This window comes from Centruroides vittatus, unplaced genomic scaffold, assembly GCF_030686945.1.
Source record: "Centruroides vittatus isolate TY-2023 unplaced genomic scaffold, ASM3068694v2 contig_2045, whole genome shotgun sequence".
In the NCBI taxonomy this organism is placed as follows: domain Eukaryota; kingdom Metazoa; phylum Arthropoda; class Arachnida; order Scorpiones; family Buthidae; genus Centruroides; species Centruroides vittatus.
In genome coordinates, this window is record NW_027121267.1 from 1 (window position 1) to 12,377 (window position 12,377).

At 30.9% G+C, this 12,377-nt stretch overlaps 1 protein-coding gene across 1 annotated transcript; it reads left to right on the forward strand.

Moving 5' to 3' along the window:
- The first annotated feature begins 4,558 nt into the window (after positions 1 to 4,558).
- On the forward strand, positions 4,559 to 6,034 carry LOC136970591 (small ribosomal subunit protein eS6-like). Its single transcript, XM_067265038.1, has 3 exons — positions 4,559 to 4,786; positions 5,480 to 5,629; positions 5,714 to 6,034. Exons 1-3 carry the CDS (start codon positions 4,624 to 4,626, stop codon positions 5,968 to 5,970), a joined length of 570 nt encoding a protein of 189 aa, XP_067121139.1. The 5' UTR covers positions 4,559 to 4,623; the 3' UTR covers positions 5,971 to 6,034.
- The last annotated feature ends 6,343 nt before the right edge of the window (positions 6,035 to 12,377 follow it).

Genomic DNA, 12,377 nt, shown 5'->3' on the forward strand with positions numbered 1-12,377 from the left:
GGAATTTTTGATTACATCTTGTATTAGGATATTCACGATCTGTAGCTTTTTCTCATTATACCAACTTTCTTAAGTCATTAAAGTGTCACTTCTCTTGACCTTAGCTTGTCACAGAAACCGTACTAAGTGATCAGCTTAAAGGAAATGTTCCCTTGGGGTAATGCTTTCCAATTATTGAAATCTATCAACAGAAGGACTAGTTGACATTTTTACATCACAAAAATGTAAGAAAATTCAGAAAGTACTGTTTTGTATTTTTCTTCTGACCATGATTTTGGCTGTGCAAGAAAGGGGTAACCTGATACTCCAATTGCTTCTGTCATTGCCAGCATACACATACTATGTCATTTTACATGACTGGTTCATACCCATATCATCATACCTGTCAAAAAATGGTGGCCTTGCAAACTTGCATCTCTTGCAGAAATATTGAGATCATGTAAAATTGGAAGACAAATTTTTTTTTGGTGGGTGTTTTCTGTGTTTGAAAATTTTGAAGAGTTGCAGGTTATATTCTGACTTTAAATTCCACTCATTTGCCTTAATAATCACAGTTCCCTAACCTTGATAAATATCATAATTGCAAGTATTTATTAAAAAATTAATTCATAAACCACCATTTAGTAATGTTATTTAAACTGTACAATAAGTTGTATTTTATAATAAATCTTAATTCTTTTAATTTAAATGGGTCAGTCTAATACAAAATTGTAAGAAAGCAAAAAAAAATTAATTTTAATATTTTGGAAAAAATTAAACAGAAAATAATTTTATTACTATCACTGAACAAAGGAAATTAGTCATAAAAAGTGATAAATTGTATTTATTTTTATATTTAATTTACATAATTGTGACAGTTTATAAGCACCTGCAGTCAAATTATGGAGGCAAACAGTGAGTAAAGGAATGAATTTTTCAGTAGCAAACTCCTTAAGACTAAATATTGTACCATACATACAGAGTATCTTCAAATATGCATTAGTGTAGACAATAGCGAGGTTGAGGCCGAAGTTTTCAACGCAAAAACGTACATGTCGGACTGGTTCAGCACTGCTTTCCTGTAAGCCTAGAAGTTTGGCAATGGCGTTTGGAAAGTCAGTGGAATCATGCTCGACATTCCAAAGGCCATTGCCAAACTTCTAGGCTTACAGGAAAGCGGCACCGAACATCCAACGTACACATTTTTGCATTGAAAACTTCAGCCTCAACCTCGCTAATATACATAAATACGTGTACATCCTGTACTAAGCTATTGTCTTTTCTAACGTGCTCACATTGAAAGTTGTTTAATTATTGTTAATTTCTACATTACCTTTTTGTTTGTTTTAGTTTTAAACCACTTTAATGTCATCTTCAGTTTCAATTTTGTTACTTTGAATTGATAATCATTAAATTTAATAAAGTTAATGCTAGTATGAGATAACAATTAATATACGATGGTTAAACTGCTAAGTTATCCAAACTATAGTCTGAATAATCTGGAAACTAATATGATTATTACAGAATATCTGAGCTTGGTTGTTTACATATATTTACAGTGATTTTTTTTAACAGAAATGGAACAAAAAAGCAATACTTTAGAAGTCACCATCTCAAGCATTAAACTGTACACTGTTTATTATTTTGTATTTTGCTTTCAGTGACTGCTCCAAAGGCACACGGTGTATATAGTAGGATAGGCTATACAGAAAACCACTTAGTTGAAGGCTGCCTTATTTCTTCTAAAAACAATTCCTTACTGAACGTATACCGTACAGTACATTCTCTTTGGGAGCAATATACTTAGCAATTAAAACTCAAAAGTATAATAAGGTTAAACTTAGGTCTTTTAAAAAAAAAATACAAGAATCAACTGAAAAACTTTTTTTATGTTAAAAATACAAACTTTTGTTCAAATAATTATCTTTTCTGGCTGTTCAAGATAAAACTGTTTTAAATAAAACACCAAAAAACAATAAAAAAGAAGTAAATCAATTTTTATTTAATATTTTTGTTAAATCAAAATGCATTTATCACAATAATCCTCATCAGTATCACTTATATGTTCTAGCAATTGTCAAACAAGTTATAATTATATATTGTTTAAATATTCATTGTATTTAAATTATTTACAAATTTCAACTTTCTGACAATTGATTGTCATTTTGTATCAATGCCATGTACTGTACAATAATGTGCTGTTCTGGAGACACAGTTATACCTGTGTTCAGATTTATTAGCATTTACAGTTTTTTGGTTATGACAATTGTTCTTTATAAAAAAAATAATTATAGTTCTTTCATACAATAATATTTTACAATTATTTTCTATTAGCTTACACTTATTTTCACTTTGATTTATTATCCACGGAGACCATTGTTGTTTGTCTTAACACCAACATGTTCTTTTATTTGTGTTTCCAGTTGTTTTCCTGTTTCTCTAATATATACTTCTGCATTTCTATTATAATCCCATTTCACTTCACATAATATGCCTGTTTTATTTAATTTTCTTCACTTAATTTTTTCTTTTTTATTCCTGTAATGTTTAGTTTATTCTTTTGCTTTTCAAACAGTCTTTTTATGTAAGGAAAACTATAAAATTGTTCTTTTATTTTTAACCCAGAATCTATTTTTTCAATATTCTTTTTTCCATTTATCAAATAAATATTTTGGATAATCATTAAATATTTTCTATATATTTTAGTAATATCTTTATCTCTGTCTGTTGTTAACATTATTCTACAATAAGTTTTTCATAATTCTGTGACAAAATTATTTTTGTAAATATATGATGGGCTATATGAATTTAATTAGTAGGTTTTTTATCTGTATTTAATTTTATCTGTTTAATTTTTTATCTGTATTACAACCTTTTTTTTATACATTCTAAACAGAAAGCTGTTATTGTGTATCTTCTATTATATTCTTATTAAACAGTATCAATATGTCATCAACATAACATGTATAATGCACTATACCTTTTTATATTTTTAATTTTATCATCTATATATTCCATCATTATTTGTGTATAATTATTATTTTCAAATACAAATTTTATTAAATCTATTTCAGATTCTTCTATTTCTGTTTATTTAATGCTTTATAGACCATACTTCTTGTTATGAATGGGTACATTGACACTATATTGGAACCTCAATTTAAATTGATAGGATTAATCTCTGGGTTAAATAACCCAACAGAGAATAAGAATAATAAATTGAATGAAAAAGAAAGAAATAAGATCTTAAATGTGTGTAATATCATCTATAAGCTGAACTCTGTGTGCCTGTGAGGTCTCTTTTGTCACTCAAAAAATAGATATTTGATCAGTTGTAACTGGATTTTTTGTTTTCAGAAAAATGTGACACATTCTATATGGTAACATTGGAGGGTAATTAACGATCCCTCTTTAATCTGAAATGCATATAATGTTCCCCATAAAGAAGTTTAAAAAGATCTTTGATGTTAATATTAGATTTCCAACCTTAAACATAAGAATTAAAACACAAAATAGGTAATAAAGAAAGATCACTAATAGATAATAGAATTACCTGCTATATAAGCAGGTAATTCTGTTGTCTATTAGTGATCTTACTTTATTATTTATAAAGTGGGATAGTTAAGGAACTTTTTTATCTTGCCCACTTCTAATTAATTATATTTTCCCTGGGTTTAAATAACTCAATAATAGAAAAAGTTATTTTTTTTTACAATTAACTTAATTATTTCAACTGCAAAGGAAAATGTTTGTGAAATCACATCAAATATCCCATCTTGTCCCATTGGTAGGATAAGACAGGGTGTGTTTTGAGGTAATATGGAATAGTTCAAATTAACATCAAACTAGTAATCTTCATAATTATGAAAGGTTATTTAACGAAACAATATTTACAGTTTATTACAGAAATTTTCATACTACAGCAGTCTATTTTTTCTTGAAGATGTAATGTGCAAATATGGTGAATTTTGTTGTCACCTTCATCAGCACATGAGCAGTGTTTCTATTCATGTGTAATAAAGTAACTCTGTTTTGTCCCAAACAACTCTTCCACAGTTACCCCAAGACTTCAAAGTTGTATAGTTTTTGAAATCTTACTTAAAATTCTTGGTAATCAATGGTGTTAATAAAAGAATTTGCTATTGATAGAAGGAATCAAAAAATTAAAAACTTTGCATTACTTGCATATAGGTATTTTTTAAAATTAACAAATGACAGCCAAAAAATACAAGTTGATGTAAACACATTTTTGCTTCCATAGGCAGTAAAACTGCTGTTGTCATTCATTATCATCTACTTTTAGTGTGTGGATTTAGTTGCAATAGTACTTATTTAAATGCAATGCCGGCTATATACCCATCTTACCTTCTATATAATTACTCTATCTCTTGTTCAATTGGCTAGTTTGCCAGCATGACTGCATAGCATACATTGTGTAAGAGAACAAGTTTCAAAGTTTCAACTTTGATCTTACACTGAGGATGACTCTTTTAGACTGAAACAGAATTGTTTGTTATCTCAAATTTTAAGAATAGAATTATATTTCAAATATTAGAATATTATGCACTTGTTTTATGTAAATTTTTCTAACAATAGGGCTATGTAGTTAGAATTAGTGGTGGAAATGACAAACAAGGATTTCCAATGAAGCAGGGAGTTTTGACTGCAGGACGTGTCAGATTGTTGCTATCAAAAGGCCATTCCTGCTATCGTCCTCGACGTACCGGAGAGAGAAAACGTAAATCAGTACGTGGATGCATTGTAGACTCTAATCTCAGCGTCATATGTTTGGTTATTGTGAAGAAAGGTTTGTGATATGAATTTTTTAGCTCTTATTAATTTTTATAATACAAACAAAATAATCTATATTTGATTTGTACAGAAACTTTCCCATACAAAGTATAAAAAATTTTTATATTTTAAGCTCTAACATTTTATAGGTTAATATAGTATACATTTCATACTTTCAGGTGTTGTATTCTGTAAAATCTGTGAATATGGAAATGAGAAATACTTTGTAAAAAGTATTACAAAATTAAATTTTTCATTTTTATAAAGAATTTTTTTATTCCTAACCAAAAGATACAAATAATACATATAAACTATAATAATCAATTATTTAAAAAATTCTAAACAAAGGCAAAACCTGAAAGTAAAGATGAAAACTAAACCACTGCAATTGTTAATTTTCAAATAAATTTGTCTTATAAATTTAGAATTTTTTGACTTGCCATAAAAAATTAAGCAAAAAGAAAGCACTTTTCATATTTCGATTGAATTTGTCTGATTTTCATTTTAAAATGACAAATACAGTAGCATTTTCATAGAACAAACTTCTAACAAAATGTTCAGTGGATTATGTAAATAATCATAAGGCCACCCATTCTAACAGATTAGCAGCTTATTTTGTTCAACAGAATTGAGTTTGTATGACAGTAATTATTTATATGTCAAGAATTATTCACAAGATGTGAATCTTTAAACTTTAATTCAATTTTAGGCGAGCAAGATATTCCTGGTTTGACTGACACCACAATTCCACGTCGTTCCGGTCCCAAGAGAGCAAGTAAGATCAGAAAACTTTTCAACTTGTCAAAAGAGGATGATGTGCGCCAGTATGTAGTGAGAAAACCTCTTCCCCAGAAGGAAGGTAATTTAGACAAAAATATTTTTATATATTAATGTAAGAGTTAAAAGTATTTGTTGATGGGTAGTGACTAAATTTTCGTTATAGGGAAGAAGCCTAGAACAAAGGCTCCAAAGATCCAACGATTGGTTACTCCTATCATGTTGCAGAGAAAGCGTCATCGCTTGGCCTTGAAGCGCAAGAGGGCACAGAAACGTAAAGACCAGGCTGCAGAATACGCTCGGCTGTTGGCCCAACGTGCCAAGGAGGCAAAGGAAAAACGTGCCGAGGAAATAAGGAGGAGACGTTCCGCATCCCAGAGGGAAAGTTCTTCCTCTGCTGGTAGGACTGTCAGTCAAAGTTAATTTGGATTAATGATAAAAAAATACAGTTCTATCAAAAAAATGAAAAATAAATAAATATTCTGAATTTTGCTGTCATTTTTAATTAACTAAGAACTGATCAATAAACCAGTGATTCTCAAAGTGGGGGGTCATGAAAAATATTTGGGGGGTTGCTGAAAAATTGATTCTAGATCAATTTTTTTTCAAATATTTTATAAATTTACTATGGGTTCATGTTTAGAAATAAAAACTATATAAAATAATTTTTACTTAAATAAATTGCACATATAAATAATAAAAAGAATATAAATATTTAAATACGAGCCTAACCCCCTCCCTCCGGGATGTTTTTCGACACATACTCATTCTTCTGGGGTCCTTTGAAATTTTTAAGTGCAGAAGGGGGGTCGTGGTCCAAAACGTTTGAGAAACACTGCAATAAACAATCAAGGAACAGTATAAAACGTACTAAGTAAGTAAATATTTTGTGATAATTCTCTTTTAACCCTGTGTACGGGGAACAGACCACAGTGTTCAATAACTATTATATATATGCAACATTCTGTGCATTAGTACAATTTCAATACAAAATCCTATACATAGTAATTAATACACAATATTCCAACCATACAAAATAAACTGACGACCTGATGCCATAATAATAAAAAAATTTATTTAATATTTTGCATTCACCTACTTGGAAAAATTGCATATTTCTTATTTTTGTATACCAGATTAGCAAGAGGTTGTCACATCCAGTCAACACTAAATTAACCAACCAAGTGCTGAATCCAAGGCACTTTTAATACTAATAACACTGCTGTCCTCTAAAATAACTTTTTCTAACATGTTGAATATATTTCTTTAACTTGGATTGATTTTTCAAATATTACTGCTATATTTGTATTTTGGAAAGATTAGCAAGCACACAAACAATATGGAAGGAATTCTCAATTATAGATTTCAGATTATTACTACGAAATTGCACCCATATAATTTGGAATGTGTTCTATTATGCAGACACAAGCGGGCAAGAAGAGATGATGATGTTTCACAGTCGAGAGCATGAAACGTCATCACCTCTTCTTGCTCACTTAGGATGGTGGGTTCATTATTTCTTCACGTTGTGTCTGCATAGTTGCACCCTAAGCAATAAGCATGTCTAACAAAATTTTATTGGATAGATTCATACCTAGTATTCCAATCATAAAACCATACTTCAGCACCTTACAAACCACATAAGAATGGATTCATAAGTTTATCCTAACGTGTAAAGCACTGGTTCTCAAACTTATTTCGACCACCGCCCACTGCCCACTTTGAGATTAAAAAAATTCCTAGTGCCCCCATATTTTTTAACTTGCCTTTTTACATTACCATCTGTTGCGTATCTTAAAAACAGTTGCAAATATAATGTTTAAACAAGCATTATTATATGAATAGGATAGGGTGTGATCTACATCCTATTTGAGATCAAAGAATGTTTCAATGAGAGGAAATAAACTCATACTTAATCATATTTAGAAGTATTTTTATTAACATTAAAAGAAGGCTTTGAATTTAAAACTTATCTAATGTGAAGGATGAATCTGATGTATTTCGACCAGTTTGTTAATATCAGGGTCGAATTCACTTAAAATCAGCCGTAAGTCACCGCGTTCAGTAACTTGCAGCCGATTTCTGTTTTTAGTTAGCAACGTTGCTACAGCACTAAATCCGCGTTCACACAAATACGACGATGGGAATGCTATTAGAAATCGTTGAACAACTGACCATAACTCGGTACAGTTGAGAAATTTGCTTCTGCAGCCAAAATCCTTGGTAGCCATTCTTGAACTTTCATTTTTAGCATATTTATGCAATAATGTTACTATAATAAGTTCATTCATGCTATAATATAAGTCAACGTGTTAGAAATATTCAGGTTGTAATCTTCAATAAAAATTAAAAAATATACAGATTGTCAGCATTTTATATATATTACTAGCTAGGGTTTCTTATTTCCCGGTCTTTTGCTTGTCCCGGGATTCCGGGATAAAAGTGAACTGTTTCCCGGGATCCCGGGATATAATAAATTATTTTTAAAATATAAAAAATATCTTGAAATCGAATGATATCATTATTTTTCATTTTTTAAAGTAATTTAAGTGTTCTACAACCTCCAAAATCGTATTAATAATGATGTGTAAAATATGTATTAAAAATACCTTTGAATTACGTAGAAAATTCACAAATAAAAAAAAATTTGTTAAAGTTTGTTCGAAACTGCTTATAACAAAAATTGCCTACGAATTGAGTTAAAAATTTAAAGAAAAAAAACTGAACTTTGATCAAACTTCTAACTTAGAAAATGATATTTTTTATTTAAATAAAACATAATACAAATATTACTGTAAATTTTTATAATGAGATTTTAAGAAACAAAGATGGTCGATACTCCGATCACTCAATCTGGTTCTTAATTTGGTAATAAAAAGTCCTGCTGCCGAGAATGCCCTTTCTGATTCAATCGATGTGGGTGGAATCGTTTTTAACGCATTTAACAGAAGACAGATGTTGTGTGTTTTTTCACCTGTAGCCTCAAAGATTTCTATTTCGTTCTCGAGACGCGTTTCAGTACTGCTTTTGTTGTCCACTTTTCTTGATCTGTCTATCTCAGCTTCTTTGATAGCAGCATCAAGCTTTTCAGCTAAAGTCATTGCAGATGAGCTTGCGACATCTGGTAGTTGATCTGTATCACCGGAAGTAGAATCAGTAGATACTTCAAAAAGACGATCTAACATCTGTTTTGCTGATAAAATTAACATAGTCTTGGTTGGTAAGGCTGGCAAACTTTTTTCACTTGGGAAAGTTGAAACTTTTCCATAATTCTTTCCACTATTGAGATATTGTATGAGGCCAGTCAGTTTTACATTTCTTCTCTCTGCTATGCGTCGAATAAACGACTCTTTTAGTCTTCTTGAAAAAGGTGTGTTTAGTTGATTTAACTCATTTATAATAAAAGAAAAAATACCTTCCGATGAAAGTAAAGTCGATCCTCTGTTGCCAAGCTTTTCTGCTCCAGCTTTTAATGGCTGCAGTGATGCCACGATGTCACGAATTACAGTAACTTCTTGTTTGTCAAGATCAAAATTGTCCGTATCTTTATTACAGTCAATGATTGCTTTCGATATGGATGATCTTATTTTAATAAATCGCTCTAACATGGCTAAAAGGCTATTCCATCGGGTTTTGGAATCCAGAAATAAGTGCAAATTTTTCCCATGTTCCTGTTCAACGTATTTTTGTAAGATGTTATTCTTTAAAGGTGATTTGCGAAAAAATTTTGCTATTTTTCTAACCTTATTAATGATTTGAGAACAGACGATTTCATTACCTAGTGTGTCATGTAATTCAAATGAAATATCTATATCGAAAGGATCTTCAGCCAAACGCTCACACAAAACACTTTCAAAATCAATACTATAACTAAAGTCTTCTTCATCTTTCTCAATATCGTCATTGCGCTCTTCATCTTCAGTTTGAATTTCTTCAGAAAGAGGGACTGCTACTGAAGTGGTTGACTTTTGGTACAAAACATCACATACCGCTAAATGAATTCCGTGTGCATAACATAACTGATGCTCACATTCAATTAACCTTCCAAATTTCACCATTACAGCTGCACCATCAGTAACACAAGCCACCACGTGTTTTTCTAAAGATATGTGAAATTCTTTTAACTTTTCTTTGATTACTTGGACAGCAGTTTCTGCAGGTAGAACATTGGAAATCTTCACCATTCCTAAGTTCCAAAATGTTCCGTCACTTTTGTGTATGTTTATATTTAAATACCGGCGATTGTTTAGTGAAGTATATTCATCCAAGGATAAACTAAACCTTGATCCTCCATTTATTTGGCTATCAATTTCAGAACATAATCGTTGTTTGATTTGTTTGTAATGCGAATGGATGAGATCCATTACATCTGATGGATTTTTTGGTAAAGTGTATCCTCTGTCTGTCAATGATTTTCTGATGAACTCACTTTTTGTAATAGAGTTGATAGAGATGCCATCTAAAGTCGCAAGTTTTGTTACTATTTCTTCACACGTTTCTTTTTTAATAAAAAGCGATGGTAAGGTTTGTTGAGAGGCTAATCGCTTACTGCTAGTTTCTCCAGTTTCCTCGGCTGTACGCTTAGTACTAGTGACAGATAATTTGTCAATATTATGCTTGTTACGCAGATGTCTGATAAGGCCGCTTGTTGAAAAACCTTTACACTTTATCTGTGTTTTACATTCATTACAGGTTGCAAATTCTTGTTTCAAATCCTTAACGAAATATTTCCAAACAAATGATTCTGACATTCTTGATTAAAGGGATTGGTTACGAACAAAATAAATTATAAATTATAACGTAGTATAAATGTAGATAATAGGCGATTACAGGAAAATCCTTGAGTTAACTCGCAGCTCACAAATTCACAAAAGGAAGTGTGACATATGCACAATTTATAAATAATTTTAATTTCAGTTATTCACATCAGATTTGTTAAATTTTACAGGATTGTATTATCTTTCAACTTTAGGGGAGTAAAGCTTTTTTTATTTTCTCCCGCGAAAGTAATAGATTCTACTAGTCCCCCACTTTGAACGACAACAAAGTGCTAATCGTTTTATTACTTTGTTTTCAAAAACTCCCTTATCTGTCAGTAGTGAGTTAAATGACTAACAAATTGTTTTTGCACTCGGGGGAATGTTTTCTTTTAAATTTAACAACTAGTATTGACAGTAATGAAGTCTATAATTTTGTTTTTAATAATTAAAAAAATATTGATAAAATAGCCAAATAAATGTTCGGGTCACAATTACTAAATGGTATTGCTACGTAATAAACATAGATTTTAATTGTTGCAAAATTGAAAGTATTAAATTTGTAAATAGCGTCCCAACTGAATAAAGTAATGAATAATCTGCCAAGTATTGAATAATGTCACCGTAGTGTGTCTGTAAAAAAGCAAAGTAAACTACAACACGGTTTCATCAGAATCAAAAGTATTAAATTTCTTATCGTGTTATGATCGCGAGACAGCACAGCGATAACACCGAGCGAGAAAATCGCGTTGTCAAAAAAGCTGCAATAACTTATTTGAAATTAATTGGGATTTGGCCGGTCATTGAAACCAGGAGAAAAAGATAGAATGTGTAGTATTATGGTAAAGGTTAAACGTTCCACATTGTTATTTTATTCAATTGCAATTGTGCTCATAATAATCGCGAGAATACAGAGCTCTCACTCTGCCAGATAATTCACTGCAGGTGGTAGTAAGGAATTGTTTTTCGCAAAATTTCTGTAAATATATATATATATACAAATTTTTAAAACCTCTGTTGGAATCACTTCAGAACGTATCAATTGAGGATTACTACAAAGCCCGCAGTTCAACAATTATTTATTTTTGAGACATATAAACAAAAAAAACTAATAAGCAGGCTTAAATTAATAAATATAAATGCATTCCGGCATTCTGACAGTTTATGAGTTAATTATACTTTCTATTTGTAAAATTTCTTCAATCTTAACACAAAATAAGAAAAAAGTGAACTTTTAAAAAAATTGCGGGATTTCCCGGGATGAGAAAAATTTCCCGGGATATTTCCCGGGGTAAAAAAACAGCCGGGATCCCGTTTCAGAAACCCTATTACTAGCTGACCCGGCCACGCGTTGTTGTGGCTCAAAATGTATCTATTATAAATGTATAACACTTCCCCCGTGGGGGGAATTTCAAAAAATCCCTTCTTAGTGTACATTCTCTTGACGTACCCTATTAAAACGCAATCAAAAACGCATCTAAAATAGTATAATAAAAGCCGAGTTCTTCACAGTAAGCCTTAATCCCGTCACTTTTCCCGCTGGGGAATATCGAAAAATCCCTTTTTAGTGTATATTCTGTTGACGTAACCTATTAAAACGCAATTAAAAACGCAAAAAAACCGCATGTAAAATAGTATAATAGAAGCCGAGTTCTTCACGGTAAGCCTTAATCCTGTCCATCTCCCCCCACTGAAGGGAATTTCGACATGTATATTATATAAAAACACGTGCGTATTCGAATGCAACGTTGTGTCAAAATTTCAAAAGAATCGGTAGGAACAAACGAACGTTATATTTTATTTATATAGATAGATAGAAAATGATCTGCTTCAGTCCATTCTCACAGAAAAGCAAACTTAGGTCGTCGGAAGTTAGCGCCATCTGTTGGACATAAAAGCCTTAATCCATATATAAATATATTTTTGAAATGGGGGAAATGGTGTAGGGGTATGAAAAATAGATAGTAGCCGATTCTCAGACCTACTGAATATGCATATAAAATTTGGTAAAAATCGGTAAAGCCGTTTCGGAGGAGTAAGGTAACTAACATTGTGACACGAGAATTTTATATA